Source organism: Castor canadensis, chromosome 5, assembly GCF_047511655.1.
Source record: "Castor canadensis chromosome 5, mCasCan1.hap1v2, whole genome shotgun sequence".
Classification (NCBI taxonomy): domain Eukaryota; kingdom Metazoa; phylum Chordata; class Mammalia; order Rodentia; family Castoridae; genus Castor; species Castor canadensis.
Genome location: NC_133390.1, coordinates 96,857,599 through 96,879,337, shown reverse-complemented (window position 1 = coordinate 96,879,337; position 21,739 = coordinate 96,857,599). Strand labels below are relative to the sequence as shown.

Sequence of the window (21,739 nt, the reverse complement as noted above, 5' to 3'; positions counted from 1 at the left end):
AGTGTGATACTGCGTCATTCCAGCTAAGAGGGAGACCATAGGTAAGAGGATTGAGGTCTGCGGCCTGTCCTGGGCAGATCCTCCAGACTCTACTAAAATAACTAAAGCAAAAAGGGCTGGGAGAATGGCTCAAGTGGTAGAGCTCCCATCTAGCAAACACAAAAACCTGAGTACAAACCCCAGTAGCCTCCTTCCCCCACAAAAAGTTAGCTTCTTAGGTAAAGCTAACACATCTCAGAAATCCTACATACTTTGAATTAGATTTTTTTAAGAGAGGGAGCATACCATAGATTATAGTCTCTTAGTCATTTATAGCCCCACTACCTATAAAATGTGAAAGTTCTGATTTAATGTCTGAAAATTTAACCGACCGTTACAGCTGAGACATATGTAATTTCTAATAATGATGGACATTCACCTTATCACTCCAGTCAATTCATACGAATCTTTCAATCTTCCAAAACACTGACTGGAAAACATTTTATTTGTAAATACTATTTGTAACCCAGGATTCTTCCTGGTTCTTTTTTTGTTTGTTTGTTTTTGTTTTGAGGAATTGGGGCTCCATGTCCTGGGATCCTTCTTGGTTTACAGATTCTCCAAATCGTCTGCTCTTTTTTAACACGTTCTTACTTACGCTAATGCATGTACCCCCAGACCACGTGATTGCCCAGCAGGGCAGACAGGGATGCCTGCACCACTGCACTTGGTCACTGGAGCCAATATCCTGCTCCATTTCCACTTGCTAACCTCTCAGCTAGCAGTCACTTTTCCACTGCAATGACTTGTGAATATTATTGTTTTTCTTTTCAGGTATCCCTTTTATTTTTCTTTGATGGTAGTATTATGGTTTGAACTCAGGGCCTTACACTTGCTAAGCAAATGCTCTACCACTTGACCTACTATACCAGCCCTAGATATCCCTTTTAAATTAAACTATCTCAAACATGAATATTTTCTTTTATTCAAAACCTTTTCTAGTGATGGAAACATTTGTTAAAGCTACTTTCTCTTGTTTTTGCTTTATTCTCAGTGACTTCTAAAAATTTGCCAGGAGATTTAAATCTTTAACTCTGTGAAATACTTGTACTCGTACTGGCTCAGACTCTATAGATATTGTTCCTATAGTTCAGTGGATTTTTCTCTGTGTTCAAGCACATAGTGGTTCATCTTGGAAGGCGTTAAGATGGAAAATTTCATAGGCTTTGTCTAAAGAGGTTGGAGTTTATTTAGCAATTATTCCTGATACTAAAGTAGAAATTGTTTTTAAAGTAAGCAATATGGAAAAATGCTTTGAAGGTCCCATTATGCTCCTCCCCTTGATTCTGTAGTAAGTGTGACTGCTTACAGCCCTTTTAAAAGAAAAGTCTAGTTCCTGCCATTGATGCCTCGCCACTCTTTCTTAATTTAAGTCACAGATGGTCTGGCTTTTACCATATTAAAGCAAATTAACCTAGTAAGGAAAAGACTGACTTTTATTTACTGGCTAAGGTTCTAAGCACCAGAAATGGGCCAAGGAGACCAAACAAAGAAATAGGAGAAATGAGGCATTGAAGGGGAGCCAACATGGGTTTGGAAGGGATAATAGCTTCCGCAGCAGCAGGATGTGCCTTTCTCACACTGTTTACTCTGAGTTCAGAAATAGAGGAGGAAAGAAGGTAGATCGTGCTACAGCCTGAAATGGATACAAAACACGTGGGACTCACAGGGAATATAATCAGACACTGACTGTAATTATGCAAATATATGCATAAACAGTTTTCCTATGAATAAATTATCTGCATCAACCTTAGCACTCAAGGTTAAAGTAAGTGTCACACATGAAGTGTCAGCCACCCAGTGACTTCATTCAAGTAGCAATGGGGAATGTTATGCTCTACTCCCTCTTTTCTGAAGCTGCACCTGCATGTACTTTGAACCCTTACAAAATGAACTTTGAATCTTAAAGACCCTTGAGATTTCACTCCCTTCAACTGGAAAAGGTACCACCATACTTGGGGAGAAGATGGGGCTTTGGGTTATAAGGATGAATCTGATGTTGTTCTTAGTCTGTTCACCCTAGTGACATTCAAGCTAGTTGTGTATTTGTTTTATTTTTAATTACCTGTCACCTGTACTATATTCTAGTGGTAAGCATTTAGAGACCTGCTTAGAGGAACGAGATGCTTGAATTTGCTTAGGGGAAAAATGCTTGCTTTGTCCTTTATAAAATAGAGAACTTGAAACATATTCCTGAGGGCCTTAGTCTTTCCTGACTGATCAGAATGCTGTGCTCCATCATTATCATCAATTTGTGCTCTCTTTTGCATGAACACAGGTAAGATAATAAGACAATACAGATATTATTCTAGAAAACCATTAATGTGGCAGGCCTGTGAATATTGCATAGAGTAGTTGTGTTTTTTCAGTGACCATGTGTGCATTAAGAGACCCCACTGAAGTGTTTTATTTTTACTTCAAGGGTTTGGACTTATCTTGTAATGCTAGGAAGGCATTAAAAATACATTTTTACTTCATAAGAGACTGAGAGTGACTATAATATACATAGATGAGTTTAGCCAGTGTTCTAAGTGCTTATCAGGCATTTAGTTCAACTCTGTAAGCATTGATTGAGTTCCCAACTTGTCCAAAAACACTGCTAGGAGGAAAGCAGATATGAATAAGATGATACAAACCCATGTGACCCATATTTAGGGATCAGTGAACAAAAGGCTCACCATCACCACAGTGTATATATGTGTCTGGCCTCTGTGGCAGGAGATTTGGTATGGTGTGCTCAGCTGCATAAATTGGTCCTCCAGTGCAGGAGAGTTGTGGGAAAGGCTAGTTTCAGAACTAGTCATCCTTCTGGCTGCAGTCCTGTTTACCAACTCAAGTGACAAAGAGGAATTGTGATGTTTAACTGCAGCAACGCCTTGTGCTCTTTTATACTGTTAGCTCAAACCAAGTTAGAGATACAAGTACAGTGGATTTCCCGTCACACTCGATTTTCAGTAGTGTCTTTGTTTTTGTTGTTAAGGATGAGATTTTTACAATAGAGTGTTTTGTGTTCAACATGGACCCTTTCCTACAAGCTTTCCTTCTTTTGGTTTTGTTCATCCAAACTAGGAAATTAAGCAATTATTTTAAATGTTCCTTCATTTTCTTATGGTTGGTTTTTTTAAAAAAAAATTGCATGCATATGGAAAGATTACAGTGAGAACTGTTGACTTGTACAATTAGGATACGTTAGTTGTAATTTTAAAAGGTTTTGAGTGAATGAGACAAGTCTAACAATAATAAACAGAAAAATAAGAGCTACAGTGTGCTAACAGTGGCTGTTTCTGCCTTGTCTTACTGTTTTCTTTTAGGGAAAAAGAAACAGTGGTTTCAGACAGTGCTTCTTTGGGAGCCAGAAGCACTGCAAGTTGACAAAGCTGTGTCCAGCCATGGGGTACACGTTCAGGTTGGCTGCTCGGAATGACATTGGCACCAGGTATGACATTTCCTTTTTATCTTGCCCTTCAACTCTTAGTGATTCTGAGCCTTCTCTCACATTGCTGAAATGTACAAGGAAGCTTGCTGCCTCCACATTGAGCCGGCTTGAGATGTTTCTCAAGTCTCCTCAGATAGGAGAAAGCCTTCTTGGAAGTGATAACACCACCATGGCTACTTTGCAGCCTTTCAGGCTATGTTATAGAGGCTCTATGAGGACCAAGATGGACGTGTTAGTACAGACTTTGAAAGGAAGACCTCTTAGGACATTATCTTTTTAGATCATGTACTGTATCATTTCATCCCCTTAGAGAGATTGTCTTTCTGTGGCCCTTTCCAATTGTGTGTTTCCTGCTAGAAAGAAAGGGATGTTGAGCCAGCCATTGTTGTCAAGCCCAGGGCAGATTCTCATAGGACGGGAGAAAACCTGGGCTGGCCTGGTCACTGCATGCCTTCAGGCTTCGGGAGAAAGGCAGAACAGGTGTACAGTCAGGCATCCCTTGGTGAAAGAGGCCTTAAAAAGGCCTCCTTTCATTTGCGCTTGCTGAGTAACTCTTGGTTGTGGGAATAATCTTTTTCTTTATCACTGTTTGAAAATCTTAAAGATTCAGAACATCAGTCATCCCCAACCTTCTTTCCAGCCTAAAGAACCCTGTTACTTCACAGAGTTTTACAGAACCACCTCTCCAACCCTTGACAACCCTTGTAGGTTTAGAGTTCCCTGGGTGGAAAATAATAAAGACTTGTGCTGGGTTCAAAAATTTTTAGTGGATGCATCTATATGTTTGACAAACAACACTGTATCTATTTGTAAAACCTGTTTCAACAACAGCTGTTTGTGGTCACATTAGTTTGAAGACTCTTAGTAGCTGCTACTCAGCTTGATAAACATGACACTGTACTGTGATTTCTGTCCAGTGCTTTTGGGAGTGGGGCGGATAAAATCTTAAGTATATTCTTGGTATGCTTTTCTGGGAGCAAGGCTATAGGGCAAGTGGAAAGTTGTGGTAGGGAATATTCACAAAGGACTCTTGCTTGCCTTTGCTGTTTGAGAATGTTAGGCTCCCAGCTTTCCACCTGAAGCAAACTGAGCTGTGTGTAGGGTTCTTCCTCCTCTTGTAAAACGCCAAGCCTCCTCCTCAGTGCATGTCTCCCTGTGTTCATTTCTCTACAGTGGCTATAGCCAAGAGGTGGTTTGCTACACCTTAGGAAACATTCCTCAGATGCCCTCTGCCCCAAGACTTGTCCGAGCTGGTGTCACATGGGTCACGTTGCAGTGGAATAAACCAGAAGGTTGTTCCCCTGAGGAAGTGATTACCTACACTCTGGAAATTCAGGAGGACGAACATGTAAGTTTTACAGATTTTACACCTGTGCATGTGCTCTCTATATGGTAGCACTGTTTTAGCTATAGAACCCTATGAAAAATTTAACTACCTAAATTCAAAACCGCTCTTAATTTCTACCACCATCACTACCAACAGCAACCTGTTCTTCCCTATCTCAGTGAATGGTATCCCATCCTTTCAGTTGAGGAAGCCAAAAACCCTTAAAGTCATCCTTGATCTGATGTATTTCCAGCAAATATTTTTAAATCTTCTTTCAAAAATTACCCAGAAATCTAACCAGGTTTCACCTGGTGGCCTTTTATGAGCCACCTTTATATCACCTTTATAATGGAACATTGCAGTGGTCTTTCAATATTATCTCTAACTTCGCCCTTTATTCCAGTTTGTTCCCCACACGAGGCCTGAGTAAGCCTGTGAAATACGAATAGGTCATGTCCACAGTGCAGCTCAGAAACTACCTTCCCATTTCTTCCAGAGTGAAAGCCAGAGCTCTTCTGGTGCCTCCACACCCTGTGTGATAGGTTCTCCCTCCCTGCCTAGCTGCTGCTATAACCTCCCACCAGTTGTGCTTTGGCCTCGTGGCCTTTGCAGTTCCTGTGTCCTCTGGCTGGAATGTCCTTGCAGATACCTTTGCCTCATTTTTGTCATTTCCTTTGGGTCTTCTTTCACATGTCACCCTCCTCTGGCTGCTCTGTAGAACAGCACTGTCCAGTAGCACTTTCTGCAGTGATGGAAATGTTCTGTAGTTTATGCTGTCTAATAAAGTCACACCTAGATCCATGTGGTACAAACACTTGAACAATGGCTGTGGGCATAAGGAGCTGCATTTTTAATCGTATTAAATTTGAACCATAGGTGGCTACTGTGTTTAACCCAGGCAGCTATAAAAGCAGCACCTCACTAACTGCACCGTCCTATTTTCTTACCCACTTTTAGTGTTTGTCACAGCACATAACACTACATGCCATGCTTCCTGTTTGTATGGAGGGCTTTTTTTTTTTTTTTAATTGACTTTTCCAGCTAGTATATAAGCTTCTTGTGGGCGGGGCTCTATGTCTTCTTTAGGAAGACTGAATCCTTGCAGCCCAGAGGAAAGGCCGGCACACAGACGGTGCTCAATAGTATTTGATGAGTGAATGAATGAATGATAGACTTACGTTTGAATGAGTTCTGTGTTCAACTTCTAGTGGAATAGTTTTAAAGGCCCTTCCCCATCTTAGCTGCCATTTCTCTCTCAGCCAGAAGAGGACACTGTGTGCTCAGGAACCTCAGCTGCACAGCACACTGAAGCTTGTAGTGAAGGCCTCAAAACAAGAGGCCTTTTCATGACAAATTTATTGCTAAAAATTTTTAAAGTACTTACTGCTTCATCACAATAATGTTGACCAGAGCCAGAAGAAATTACAATATAATTGAGTAAAATTTTTATGTAAGTCTTAAATGCTATCTTCCACAGCACTGTGGGCTTTGGGTACCCCCTTTGCAGTAGCTGCCAGATTTCTGACTTACCAATGATGGTAAGAAGTGGCAGAATAAAAATACTGTATTCATAGGAATTTAATACCCATATTTTATGATACTGATATTTATTTCTGGCTTTGCCTTTTCAGGATAACCATTTCCACCCAAAATACACTGGAGAGGACTTAACCTGTACTGTGAAAAATCTCAAAAGAAGCACACAGTATAAGTTCAGGGTGAGTCACTTGCTTTGCTGCCTGAACTGCTTAAAAGTGAAGCTGTTCAGTGTTTCACCATTTATCATTTCAAATTGAGTCTGCAGGTTAAAAAATGTTTGAGTTTGTAGCCCTTTACATTTTCAAAGTGGCATTTATACTTCAAAATGCACATCCTATTTTAATTTTAAAAGCTACTTTTGAGTTAGAAGACTGTCAAAATGTGCTATAATAAATTGCACTGCAACATGGCCAGGTGCTGTAGCCTGGGAAAACCCAAACCAATTGCACGTGTCGCTCACTGGCACTTCATTCCTTTCTCTTTCATGTTTTCCCTTTAACCAGACTTCTGTTCTGCTCTCCATTTTCTTTTGCTTTTTTTCTACTTTTTAACTTTTTAAAATAATATTTGAAATGATGTATCTTATATACTATTGTATAACAGTATATCTTATAAAAATTTAATCATTTCTTAAGTTTTCTCTTCAGTTACCCACTCCCTCCTCACTTAGGCTATCTTTGGTTATTAACAACCACCATTAATGTTACAGCAGGAACGTTAATGGTCATTTTATGTCATAGCCAAAAAAGTGAATGCAACTTCATGATCACTAACAGAAACTAATCATAGTCACAGTGCTATTTTTGATCCTGTACATACCACCTTATTTCCTAGTGGGACAAGCATGCACTTTGAAGATATGATTGATTGTCTTCTGATTCCACCCTTCTGGCCTTCTCTAATTTTAGGGCCAAGGGGTTTAATTTGACATATAGTAGTCACTGGATAAATTCTTACCAAATTATTAAGTGTAATTACTTGAGGAAAATGATAGTTTTTGATAATGTTAAAAAAATCCTTATTGGTGCTAGTTCCAACAACATAGCTATACTACTAGCATTTCTCCACAGGGTGGCATTGCCCTACTCTTAAATAAGTGGAGGTATTTTTATCCACCATCCCCCCATTTTCCTTCCATAAAACAACACAAAGTAGGTGGTAACATACTAATTTTATTGTATGTCTTCTTGAAAGGGTAAAAATGTTCTTAGCTAAAACCTGTTTTATAGTTTCAATTTTAATTATCAATAACCAAATATACAGAAAATAAGTGGTCATAAAATAAATGCTATTAAATCAATATTGAGTTTAGAGAAAGAAAATATATAACTATATGTATGCGTCTGTCTGAGTTTATGGGGACTTTGATCTTGCAATGTTAAAAAGTCATTATCAATTTAATAGCACCTAATAACTAAAGTATGTTTTCTTGACTGTATTTTAGCTGACTGCTTCTAACATGGAAGGGAAAAGCTGTCCAAGTGAAGTGTTGGTTTGTACAACCAGTCCTGACAGACCTGGACCTCCTACAAGACCCCTCATTAAAGGACCAGTTACCGCCCATGGCTTCAGTGTCAAATGGGGTATGTTTGCTGTTGTTGCTGCTACTACTACCTCTTTTCTTTTCTTTCTTTTTTTTTTTTTTGACAGATTTTTTTAATTGACTAATTTCAGTAGTGACAAATCAAAAAGATATATTATCTGTGAAATTTTCATATATTTAGAATATTCAAATACATATTTGAATATGAGAATTCCCAAGATTGGAATGGATAATCCCATTAAAATGGGATTTTAAAATAACCAAATATTAATAAATAACTTAGATAGGCAGTTTTAAGAATATTTATTTATTTCCTCATTTTCCTGTATTACATATTTTTATTCCTTTATATTTGATGTATTTGAGTGTGGTCATTTCTGAATATGCCATTCACTCTTTAATAGTCCACCCTAAAAAACTTAGCAACATTTAATGGGAAGTTTTTTTTTTATTTTAAAAGTTAATATTGAAAAAATTCTTGTATTTAGAGATATATTCTGAAGTAAATTTTGTTATTCAGAGTATTTAAGTTGCAGTGAAGTAGGAAGACTTACTCACATGTGGTATTTATGTAGCCACCTCCCGAGCTTCAGGAATTTTACATACTGAAGTTCACAGGGAGTTACGGAGCTCGTACAGGATATCGTGGTCCATCTCCACACATGGGTTATTTTAAGTAAATTAATATGGTGGAAGCTGATGAGCATTAGAATTATATGGAAAGCGTTACGGTGTGTGTAGTTTTCGCTAATGTCATGTAATGATATTAACTGAAAGGCAAAAAAGATGCAGAAGTCTAATATAAGATTTTACCTGGCAGCCAAGTAAAGTAAGGAAATTTAAAACATAGACCATGCTTGGAGACCAACTACTGAGGCATATAACTGTTTCAGTTTACCTAATGATTTTAAGACAGAATTATTAGGGTCTCTATTTCCCTGGAAAACAAGTATAATGAGAAGAAACTATAAAAATCTTGGCATGACTTTTGGTAAACTACAGAACTTATTATTTCTCAGAAAATCCTAAAAAATTCCTTTCAGCACTTTCATTATCTGTCTACTATTATATTTGGCTGTATAATTATTATTGTAAATATTATTAGTAGTGGAAGTACATATTATTATCAAAGTATGATACCTTAGTGGTAATACCAGGTAAAAGGAGAAGAGAAGTGAACTTCCTAAATCCATATGAGTAAACTCAAGATCTCCTTAAAAATCTCCTGACAGCTGGGGATGTAGCTCATTTGTTGAGTGTTTGCCTACCATGCATGAGGTTCTGGATTTGATCTCCAGCACTGCAAGCAACAAGTAAATAAATAAATAAATCTCCTGTATGTCTAAGAATGCAGAGGTGGCAGACTGATAATAGAGGTAAATTGTTCATAGTTTGCAAAACTATACTGCAAGGTATTTTTCTGTCCAGAAAACTCCTGCAGGCACAGAGACCAGTAGACTGTCCCCAAGGTACCACAGCAATGTTCTAAAAATTAGCAAAACCCTTCCTCCTCAAGCTGCCTGCTTGGTACACACATTCTTATTGGTCCACAGCTCTGGACTTATCCTGTTTGCCTGGGAGATAAAGTTCACTTAGTAGCAGACTGTGATGGAACAGGTGTATTCCAGTCTCATGTTTTATTTATTTCGTCCATACATTTTGCACTTCTATTCCTTTCCTTCCTTATGTCTCCAAAGGATTTGGTTGCTGGTAAAATAAGTGAAGTGAAGAATAATAAAAACAAAAAGAAATGTATGGATATTTCATATGTAAAAATCACCAAATATTAAAGAGTTGCCTTCCCTCAGACTTCTGAAAGTAAATTCATTAATATAGTTTTTAGAAAAAGCAATTCACATTCTGAGCTTTGTTCATGTTTCACTAACTCAAACATAAGAATTAGTGAATAAAAGCAAAGCTTTGAATAATAAATACTTAGAATTTCTTGATTTTCTGTTTATTCTGTTTTTTTCAACAGAAGAGTTGAGTGAATTAAATTAATTATTGTGCCTTTTGGTCAAGTTCAGAATTAAGATTTTGTGTGCTCTAATGATATTTATAATAACAATCAGTCCCCTCCCTAACTGATGAGATATTTGCTTGCTTTTCAGACCCTCCAAAAGATAACGGTGGCTCAGAAATCCTCAAGTACTTGCTAGAGATTTCTGATGGAAATTCTGAAGGTGAAGTTTTTGGAAATTATTTTATAAACACACGGTAGTAAGACCTGTTTTCTAATGTGGTTAAACATCTTTATAGTAATAATAGGCAATCATTAATTCTAATAATAGTACTGTTGTAGTAAACAAGCTTTAATCACATATTAGCAGTTTTCTCTTTCAAACGTAGCTCCAGAGATAAGAGTCTGCTGAAAATACACATTTGTTGTGGTTTTATTTTTAGTTTTCTATGTCATTTTTTTAAGCACAGTTCCTTGTAAATAGAATGAATAAATTTCAGGTTTTCATCTCCCAATGTGCCATATGTTTTCTGGAAATTCTTATAAACAAAGAGAAGCAGTCATCAGGAAAGATAAGTTGGAAAAAATGAAGTAGTTCAGTAATTGACATATTCCCACGTATGATAAGCCACAACATGAGTGCTGGGGGCTAGTAACAAGTGTCACACTTTCTAACAAGTTTAGAAAATATCTTTTAGTCCTCATTGTGATTTTTGAGTTAGGTTATTCATTACTAGTCACCCTATGAGTATCAAATTCCTTAGGTTGTAACTTTTAAAATATTCCTAAGTTTTCTTTCTAATTAAATTCATTAAGCTTTACTAGGAAAAGTATGGCTGTCAGAACTTTTAAAATGACACATAATTTCACCGTTGCAATATAACTGCTGTAACCATTAATGTTTTAAAAGTATACATGCACATGATGGGGGTAGGAAGAGGGAGCACCAACAGTAATAACAGCCAACTGGAGATTTTTGGATTTTAAGCCTGTGGGGTCCTATTTTAAACTGAAAAATAGGAGAATTCTTTGAGATGGGCACAGGTACTCTTACCATAAAATCACCTTCCAACCCAAAAGTCTCATGTAGTGTTTGATATTAGAAAACCTACCTAGAAAGAAGTCATGTATATGCCAGTTATTCTTCACAAAAACTTCAGTATGTTTTGAGTTCTGCTAGCTCTCTTAGCAATGGAGTCAAGTCAATAGTAGGTGCCATTCTGTACTCAACATTAACAACTGTGCTGCTGCACAGAGAGTAATTAATTGAATCTTTTCAGTTCCCCTTGTTCCCAATCACCTTCCCAATGCAGATTTTCTGACCTATAATATTAGGATAAGTGTCTTTAATTGTTCCAGATCTCATGCAGCCCTCCTACATGTAACTTTACTTCAAATTTAGTCTAATAAGTAGCTGAGGGAATTTGTGGAAGTTACTGTAGTGAAATATCATGGAATAGGATATTTTTGGAAAACAACTTCAAGGAGCAAAAAAGGAGCCAGAACCAACACGAATGGGAAGAGAACAGAGGAGGGAAGACATCCAGCACCCACCCTGGTGAGGCAGGCAGTGGTCAGAGTAGCTCTAGGTGCTTTCCACGACAGTATGAGTCTTGTTGGATGCTCAGCCTTCTCCAGCCACCCTACTGCCTTCTTTATTCCTGAAAAATGGTTAAATAACATGGGTCACATCGAGGCATGTCACCCTCCTGTGCATTTCTGACTTTTAAGTGGGGCTTCGTGAAAGCAGCAGGAGTTGGCCCAAAGAACACGGTCTGTAATGGGGAGGGTTTCACTCACTGTGACCTCCAGGCAGGTAAAAGTGGAGAGAAACCCTTCAGCAGTACCTGGACCAGCCAGATTCCCATGACCGAGCAGGCAACACACATATCGCTGGCCCCACAGCCTCCTCACACCAGCAGCAGTTCACAGCTTGCTCAACAGTGTGCTTGTACCCTTCCTCCTGTGCAAGTCACACATGTCCTGCGACTTCTCACAGTCAGTAGTAGGGAGTATTAAAAATGATTCCGTATGATTTTAGTGTTTAACTTTGTGAAGGAAATGGAAAGATAGCCCTTTGTTAACAAAAGAAAGCCCTTTGTTAACAAAAGAAAGAAAAAATGAACAGGTGATGCTGGTTTTCATAGAAACTACTTATTAATTAATACTGTTACATTTTTACAAAAAGATACAAGCTTATGCTCAAGTGTTGTTTTACAGCTAACCAATGGGAAGTGGCGTACAGTGGATCAGCGACAGAATACGTTTTCACCCACTTGAAACCAGGCACTTTGTACAAGCTCCGAGCATGCTGTATCAGTACTGGTGGGCACAGTCAGGTTGGTTTATTTCCATGTAAAAGTAAATACCTTTGATCAAATTATTTTAAAAATGTGTCTTGCTAAAGGTGTGGCTCAAGCAGTGGATTGCTTGCCTTATAAACATGAAACCCTGAGTTCAAACCCCAGTATTGCAGGGGGAGAAAAAAAAAAGTTAGCATTTTCTTAGTCTGGAGGCACAATAGTGTGCACCTGTCATCTCTGCTATTCAGGGAAACACAAATAGGAGAGGTTTGGTTTAGTCCAACCCAGGCAAAAAGCGAAACCCTATCTCCAAAATAACCAAAGCAAAAAAGGCTAGAGATATGACTCAAGCATTAAGGCACCTGCCTCACAATGTGAAGCCCTATAATCATACCAAAGTGCTATTCCCCCAACCCCCAAAAAAATGTATCTTGGAAGACCAGGCATAGTGGTTCATGCCTATAATCCCAGCTACATAGAAGATGTAGGTAAGACAATCATGGCCTAAGGCCAGCCTGGGCAAAAACGTGAGAGTATGAAAAATAACTAAAGCAAATAAGGGCTGAGACTGGGGCAACAAAAGTGGTAGAGTGCCTGTCTAGCAAATTCAAGGCCCTGAGTTCATACTCCAGTACTACCAAAATGTATCTTGGTAACGCATCCTGCTATAGTATCACTTCAGAAATGAAAAATAGGGCTTTTTGAATTATGCTTTGGAGAGCAGAAAGGCCCAAATGACTCTCGGGAGAGTCATGGGACTTTTGGTTCATTTGTCACTTGGTTATTCCTCAGAAGACTTTGGCATAATCACATGTGACAGTTGAAAATTATTTGGGATTCATATTAGCTAAATAAGGGAGATCTCAGTTACTGCAGTGAAAGAAAAGTATAGAGTTTAGATTCATCTGCTATTAGGCTCCTGTCAATCTTGTTGAATTGAGGCATACCTTCCTCGAGGTCCTTTACTGCCATCTGCTGGGAAATTGTTGTAAAGACCATACAAATCTATTATATGTAGAGATAGTTCACCATAGAGCTATTTAACGTGGTGATTTTATTTGAACTGTTATGTTTGGAGCAGGGGGAGGGGGCAAAGAGAGATGGAGATGGAAATTGCCTTGTAGCCCGGTGCTGGCTTGAGTATTCAAGAGAATGTCTGCTGTTTGAATGCCTAATTTTTTCCATCAACCCACCTCTAACATTTTTTTTCATTTATCTCTACTCCCTCCTACTGTTCACTCCAAGGATATCAGCACTGTGATGTCTAGATTGCCCATCTAGACAGACACCTTGTAGGATGAAGTTCTAGTTAGAACATTGTAATACACTGCCAGAGCTCCCTGGAAAGTCTTCCAGCATGGGGCAATCTGTGTCAGAGCCAGAGACTAACAGTGGGCCCCTCCTGGGTGAAATGCTGCAAAAGCCACGTAAGGGCTTCGCTACTGCAATGTACAGAGTCCAGTCCCATTGCACCACTTCTCAGGAAGAGGCTGAGTTTGGTTTGAGCTGCACAGCTCTACCTTGTTTTATCCAATCTCAACAAGACAATCTGCTTCCACACCTCCAGCCCTAAGGCAACCAAATCCTGAAAGAAAGAAAGCATACTTATTTCAGCATTAACAGAACCCATTGGTTAAGGTCATGCTCTGTTGATGAAAACTGACTTTATTTGCTTTTCTGCTTTATCTCTGAATAGTTGACCACTATTGTTGTGTGTTCTTTTCTATCCTTAGAAAGGCTCTTTTCTAATTTTGATCTAAAGGAAAGTACTTGTATGCTTAAGATATATCACATTATCTAAGTTTAAAAAGAATCGTTCTTATTTTAGCCAGTGTGAGTTCACACTTAAAACACACACACATCCATGCACACACAAACACATGAACATAGGGACATACACGGATACTCCTGTGAAGATCTTATTGCACGAAACACATACAGTAGAATGTACACATTTGATATGTAACTCCCTTTTGGTCACACTTACAATTGTGAGTAGAATTTGCCTGCTCTATAGTGATCTGATAAATTCATAGTAACTAAGAGATGGTTCTCTCTGGTGTTTCTCCTGCAGTGTTCTGAAAGTCTCCCTGTTCGTACACTAAGCATTGCACCAGGTCAGTGTCGGCCACCGAGGGTTTTGGGTAGACCAAAGCACAAAGAAGTCCACTTAGAGTGGGGTGAGTGAATCAATCTTCACATTCACAGTTTGGACAACTGGAGATCAAGAGTTAATGCTTTCTAATTAAATTCCAAGGCTTCCTTTTGAAAACCCTGAATTTCTTTTTGTTGAAAATTCCATATTGTCCCTAACCTACACAGGCTTGGGTTTCAGCCATCTCCCACCCTTGCTGATTTCATCCTCCTGTTCCTGATAGTAAGGCACACACTGTTTGTCTTCTGCCCTACAGGGGATACTTGGCATTCCAGCAGAGCCTGTCTTTTTTCAGGAATTTTTCAATTTGTATAACAGAGAGATCCGTTCTATTTAGAGGTTAAATTGGGTGACGTGGAATTCTCCCTCCTCTTTGTGTGAGCCATCCTTGATGTTTCATGTGGGTCTTCATATTTCATAGTGTTTATGTTTGCTGTATTAGCATTTTCTGTTGTGCAGTTTACAGCAGGTAAATTGCAAGCAAAAATGAGTACAATCTAGAATACTATCATTTCCCACCACTCATGTCAAAAATGTATGGAAATATGCCAGTGTGGGGCCCTGTATCTAGATTTAGCATGACTTTTGATTTCAAGTTAAAGAGATTTTTTTCTCTTTGCCTTACATTGAAATGTGAAGACATTTGCCTCATGCTTCTACTATTTTGGAATTATTTTATTAATATAATTAAACATACTTGTTTTGGATAGTAGGAATAATATAATTCAAGAAGCTTTTTTCATTTGGTTGGTGGGAGGGTTCTTTTGTAAGACAACTTCAAGAACAGGCCACCGATATGACATTTTGCAAAAATTCTAGACAAACAGTGGTTTGGTCATCTAGAAACACAAAAATATCCTAAGAGGAAAAAAACTCTGCATTCCCAGATGTCCCTGCCTCTGAAAGTGGCTGTGAGGTCTCAGAGTACAGCGTGGAGATGACAGAACCAGAGGATGTAGCTTCGGAAGTGTACCACGGGCCCGAGCTGGAGTGCACTGTTGGTAACCTGCTTCCCGGGACTGTGTATCGCTTCAGAGTCAGGGCCCTGAATGACGGAGGGGTGAGTATGAGGTTACACCATAATCCGAATGCAGGATCCTAGCTTTCTTGTCTCTACCCTCATAGGGTCTATCCAACCTTAACATCATTAAAAGATACATATATATAATTTTTTCTCCCTCTCACTCTCTCTCGCTCTCTTTTTTTTTTTTTTTTGGCAGTACTAGGGTTTGAACTTAGAGCTTTGTGTTTGCTAAGCAGGTGCCCTACCACTTGAACCACTCCCATAGCCCTCAATTCTTATTTCTGAACTGCTATTGTGATTTCATATAAACCCAGCCTTGGAAATGTTCTATTTCTTTTGTCTTCACACTACCCGATATAGGTTTTTTTATAATTTATTGACTCATTTCCTGTTTTCTCGTTAATATTAGTTGAGGGAAATTAGAGCTACTTAAGAAGTTCAATATCCTATTGTCTTTATGAACCATCAGTGTCTTGGGTTCATTTTTTAAACGAGTAGGGTAGAGGCCGCAGAGGTTACCTTACTTGTTTCAAGTGAGAACTGTGGAACTATCTGGCCCTTCTACCACTCCACCAGGAGTTTTCAAGGTGGGCTATCAGAAGTTGAGAGTACATCTCTATTATATGTACAAAAGGATTTTTCTTTTTTTTCTTTGAAATCGGAGAGTAATGTGGATTTTGAGGCAGATTCATAATAAAGTAGGTGGCTGGCCCATAAAGATGGGGAGTTTGGGTGTGTCAGAGATGGGCAGAAACACGAAAGAGGATAGAAGGTTTGTATAAATGAATTCCATATAATTACTTGATGAAATTTATTTTAAAAACGTAAGAAACCCTGACTGATAACATATGTTGCCAGTGACTTTGGCTAGTGATTAGCAGTTGTGCTCAAGCCTTTCAGAAGTGAAATGTTTGCCTTGGTCAGGTTCATGTTAGCTACAGCTAGCTAAGGAAATGTTGATGTGAAGGAGGAGCCCATGTTGGAAGAGGAACTCGACTTCTTATATTTCCCCATTGAGGGGAATTTAAGGTCCAGCACAGATATTTAAATAAGGGGGCATCTAACATGAAAACAGTATTGGTGAGCAAATAAGGAAGCCTGTGTACTCAAGCTTATAATTACCAGATGATTAAGAAGGTGGATGGCCCTGGCCACGGGTGCTGCTGGGACGCTGTCTCTGGGGTTCACCTTTCCCCATTAGCTATTCATGCGTCCCTGCCATAACAAAGACATGCAGCTGCACGGGTCTGAGTTGTGCTTGACTACGTCACTGATTTCTCATATCAAGAAATTATCTGCAGCCTTGGTTTTTCCTGTTGTACTGGAAGTCAACCATCTTTGTGACTGTGTTCATTTTCTGAGGTCCATTTTAGAGAGCCACCCTCCACTTCCTGGTACCTTTGTAAGCTATGTTGGAAAATGTGAGAGTTCTTTTGGTTTTGTTTTCATTTTTTCAATGTTTTTCCCCATTTTGAAAGCATAGTGACTTATTTCATTAGTGTGAAAGTTATTTTAGTGTTTGTTCCAACTACTGAAGTGGGTGGTCATGGCTCTGTCAAAACATGAAGTCTGTGGTGATGTCTGACTCAGCAGTTTATCACTGATGGTGACGTAAAGGTGCATGCCACATAAGCCTTCCAACAGTTGAGATGATGGAGACATACTGAAAGGGTATTACAGGAATGTTGGTTCATTATTTTTGCTTCACCCCCCCCTTTTTTTTTTTTTTTGACACTACCAGGGTTTGAAATCAGGACCTCATGCTTGCTATGCTTATTAGGAGGTGCTCTACCACCTTAGCCATACCTCCAGCCCTTTTTGCTTTTGTTGTTTTTTTTAGGTGGGTTCTTGAGTTTTTACCTAGGGCCAGCCTCACACTGAGATCCTCCTACTTAGAACTCCTACGTAGCTGAGACTACAGGCACATAACACTATGCCCAACAAGATGGGGTCTCCCTAACTTTTTGCCTGAACTTGCCTCAAACCACAATCCTCTTGATCTCTGCCTTAGGAGTGCCTAGGATTATAGGCATGAGCCAAGACACCTGTCCCAGAATATTGGTTTTCAAAATGGAAAACAGCAGTAACCAGCCAAATATAGAAATTCACACCTGTATTCCCAGCCCGTGGGAGGCCAAGGTGGGAGGATCACAGGTTCAAGGCCAGCCTGGCCTACATAGCAAGATCCTTCTTTAAAAAAGCGAAACAAAAGGAAAATAACATAATCAGAAGAAATACCCAGAATTTGATAACCAAAAATTCAAATAGATTTTTATGCATTTAAAATTAAACTGCAGCACACATATGACCTTGAGTTTTATTAGATGTCCTGTGAGAAAAGTGAAAGCAGAGTGCTGTGTTTTGTCAGAAATCAGCATAGTTTTTGTTTCTGTTATAATAAAAGGAAAATGTTCAGTAAACCAGCTAGCTAATCCGTTTGAGTAAAAAAATAGACATATATAGTAGATATTTACTTCTCAAGAGGTAAGCTAACATACTTACAATTGAAAGTATTTTTTAAGCAGTTGCATTGTTGGTGATGTTAGCTTCACCTGTGTTCAGTGATAAACTTTTCTGTGCACACACAAGCATGGCTGTGCTCTTCTCTTTCAGTATGGTCCGTATTCCGATGTGTCAGAAATCACCACTGCTGCGGGCCCCCCTGGACAGTGTAAAGCACCTTGTATTTCTTTTACGCCTGATGGATGTGTGCTAGTGGGTTGGGAGGTAAGTGAGGTGGATATGCATTCCACATCCTCTTCTATTGCGTCTACTTATACCTCCAGATAGAAGATAAGAGAAACCCACGAAGCCAAAATGCACATGTAAAGTGACTTTTTTGCTCTGGAATTAGTGATCTTGGCCTTCATTGTGTCATATGGAACTATGGAAATGGTCAGAATTGAGAGGAAATTGAGTGTCTCTTTCATACCTTTCCTTTTTTTTCCTTTTTACTATTTTCTATCAGCATACAGTAATAGTACAAGGAGGCTTCATTGTGATAGTGCCATAGATGGTAGAGTGTACTGTGGAGAAATTCACATGCTCTATTATAGTTTTTTGACCTCCTTCTTCCTCTCCCTTATGCCTTTCTTTTATGTGTATTTGAAATTTCCTCAAACACATAGCTTTCGTCCGGTTTAGTTAGCTGAAAATGGACATAGAAAACTTTTTCTCCTTGTCATTGTTAACTACTTGAATTTCTGCTCTCCAGAGTCCTGAAAGCTCTGGTGCTGACATCTCAGAGTACAGTTTGGAATGGGGAGAAGACGAAGAATCTTTAGAACTCATTTATCATGGGCCAGACACCTGCTTTGAGATAAGAGATCTGTTGCCTGCTGCACAGTATTGCTGTAGACTACAGGTAGGTTGACATTATTCAAATGTTACTCCCAAAGACGGTGTTCCATGAAAGATATTTGGGGAAACCACCTCAATGCTATCAAGGAGAAATGATAAAGGGTAAAAGAATCCTTGTTTTGGTGTCCTACAATTAATTTCAACTTCTTTTGGAGACCCCCAGCATCTTGCTTTCTTGTCACTTCTTAGGAAGGATGCCTTCTAATTCCCCTGAGACAGATACTGCAGTGAGAAAGCCACTTAGAACTGGCATGCAGACGGAAATACTCAAATACCAGCTGTTAAATGGTGCCAGAAAACAAATATTTGAGTAATGTGATAAGTGTGTCTTAGATAACCGGATCCTGCTTCTCAGTGACGTGTTCTAGGCTGGCTGTCTCTAGGCTTCCATTGGGAGTCTGAGCAGAACAGTATCAGGAAGAATGGTTCCTGATCCGCCCCCCCCCCCCCACAAGGATAACAGTTGTCATGGAATTACTTTTATTTATGTGCTTGGATAAATGTTTTCCCCCATTAGAACACCTTAACATCCTGAGAAAATCGATTCTTTGTCCATTTCTTTCCATTTTTTCAGCAACATTTCCTGAGCATTATTTCATGCCAGGATCAAAGGATCAAAAGGAGAGATGCAAAGATTAATCAGATGTGGTGAATGACCTTCAAGAGTTCTGGCTTCACACTCATTTAGATCTGAGTAGACAAAGAAGCAACGATGCCAGATTTAGGTTCTGACCTGATTTAAGTCATGGATCAAATTGCTTGCTAGATGTATGCCCAATGTCCCTGGCCTCTTTGGAGAAAATATTCCCTGTATAAATTAATTTTCCAGAATAAGTGAAGCTTTTTTTGTTAAATTTTGAAGCCTGCTTTATCGTAAACATTTCTGATTAAACTCTTTTGTTGTACACTATTCTTCCTTCTCTAATGGAGCACCTGGGACATCATTAACCCTTTAACAATGAGTTGGTGTCACAGCACATTATCTGATCTTTGTCACAGGGATGCTGAGTCATTGGGTAAAGGGGAAATTACGTGCCATGCTCTTGTTTTTGGAACAAGGTCAGATATAAATAAAGAGCTATTTGCCACCACAGTAAAGAGCTATATTCCCTCTCCCGCCCTGCCACTTTTTGAGTTTTCCTGTCTCTTTCCTATGTTCTATACTTACCTTTTTTTCTTTCAGGGTATATGTTGTCACTTAGTATTGACTTCCCAAAATTGCATTTTAAAGGATATAATTATAAGAATAGAACCTGCATAATAATCTTGCTTCTCGTATTGACAGTCAGGAGTAGAAAATATTTTTAAATGTCTACTCTTAACCAGGAAATGAGTCAGCTCCTCTGACAGGAGAGTCAGCACTTGCAAAGAGACAGTACTTCTAAGACACCCCCTCAACCATGGCTAAAGAAGTGTTGCCAGAAAAGGGTCTTCTCAGCCTATCTTGGTGTCTTGGATCTGTGGACCACTCATGATGTCCATTTGACATCACTGTAAAGGCAGGCTAAGCCTGGATATTCCTTTGACTATTTGACACCTAAAACTTTAAATCATTTTAACATCTATATTGTGTTTTATAAAAATGAGATAAGACATTTCTAGTTTTACTCAGGAATTTTTGAGTTTTTATAGTGTTCCTTAGGAATATTTTAATTTAGTACTAAAGTAATTCTATTCAGAAGAGGCATATTGTTTATTATAGCCATACTATTACTTTTTAAAATATGCTTTCAATTAAGTGTCCTCTGAAAATTGATAATTAGAAGTGTTATTAATGAAGAATTTTCCATGTTGCCAAGCTGGTAAAAGAAAGTAGAACACCAGGTGCAATCCTGGAATGGAAAAAAAGATACATGTTATTTGAAAAATTGGTAAGGTCGGAATCAGGTCTTATGTACAATATTGTACCAGTAATAGTTTCCTGGGTTTGATCATTGTTCTGTGTCATGTAGAGTGTTAACATTAGGAAAAGCAGTGTGGGAAACACAGACATTTCTCTGTACAAGTCTAAAATTAGTGTAAAATAAGAAGTTTGAAAAATAGGAAAATGCTGTTTTGTTCATGGTTTTCTCAGGGAGAAGGAAGTACAGCATGGAGTAGTGGCCTGCCGGGATTTTAAATAACTTTAGTCTCCACAGTATCTCAGTGAACTGGCTTGACAGCTGAGGAAATAGACTCAGAGAGAGGGCCTTGCCTAGGTTCGCTTATTTGTTAAATGATTACATCCAGATTTGAGCTGAACTCCAATCCTAAAGCCCACATTCATTTACTTAGTTGATACGAGCTTTGGGCTCCGCCATATCTTATTTTTCTGTCCCTGTGATAGCATATATGCATGAGGCTTTGGATTCGGTCCCCGGCACAAATAAATCAAATCAAGCCTCAAAATTATACTCTTAAAATAATTTGTTTGGGAGGCAGAGTTCGGGAGGACTGTGTTTTAGTCTAACAGCCAGCTGTGGTGGTACACATTTATAACTGCAGCTATACAGGGGGCATAGGACGATCAGAGTCAAAGGCCAACCCAGGGAATGGGGAGGAAGACCTATGTGAAAAATAACTAAAGCAAAAGGGACTGACACCATGGCTAAAGTGGCCAAGCACATGCTTAGCAAGCACAAGGTCCTGAGTTCAAATCTCAGTACTACCCAAAAACAAACAAAAAAAAGATTGTGATATTAAAATTCTATAAAAAGTTTAACTTTTCTCATAAAACAGGATTAGCTATCACAAAATATTACTACAGAGTTTCAACAGTGATTTGGTAAGTAGTGATTAGCCTGCTTGGCTTTGGTTTCTGTTTTGTTGTGTTTTTTTTAATTAACAAAGAAAGGAGCTATAAGTTTTGTTTTAGGCCTTTAAGAACTCCAACTTACTTCCTTTAGTTTAGTTTTACGATTTGTCCTGATAGCTCTCCTATGAGATACATAAGAGGTGGATTTTAGAATCCATTCACTTTTATAAGAAAGCTGCCAAATGTTTTTCTCTTTATGAGAAAAAAATATTTTTAGGACATTTATGGAACACATAGTCTGTATCAGGTCTTATGTCAG

At 38.7% G+C, this 21,739-nt stretch overlaps 1 protein-coding gene across 6 annotated transcripts in view; it reads left to right on the top strand.

The window, feature by feature from the left end:
- Nucleotides 1–21,739, top strand: part of Fndc3b (fibronectin type III domain containing 3B) — a 341,149-nt gene that overhangs the window by 274,496 nt on the left and 44,914 nt on the right. For 5 of the 6 annotated variants that reach the window (XM_074073772.1, XM_020176870.2, XM_020176873.2 and 2 more), the window contains exons 12-21: nucleotides 3,351–3,475; nucleotides 4,649–4,823; nucleotides 6,434–6,520; nucleotides 7,786–7,924; nucleotides 9,996–10,067; nucleotides 12,065–12,183; nucleotides 14,222–14,327; nucleotides 15,190–15,362; nucleotides 17,940–18,053; nucleotides 18,541–18,690. In XM_074073772.1, the coding sequence (XP_073929873.1) occupies nucleotides 3,351–3,475; nucleotides 4,649–4,823; nucleotides 6,434–6,520; nucleotides 7,786–7,924; nucleotides 9,996–10,067; nucleotides 12,065–12,183; nucleotides 14,222–14,327; nucleotides 15,190–15,362; nucleotides 17,940–18,053; nucleotides 18,541–18,690 (1,260 nt within the window). The remainder of the gene's footprint in view (nucleotides 1–3,350; nucleotides 3,476–4,648; nucleotides 4,824–6,433; nucleotides 6,521–7,785; nucleotides 7,925–9,995; nucleotides 10,068–12,064; nucleotides 12,184–14,221; nucleotides 14,328–15,189; nucleotides 15,363–17,939; nucleotides 18,054–18,540; nucleotides 18,691–21,739) is intronic. The other variant, XM_074073773.1, reaches the window with a different exon arrangement.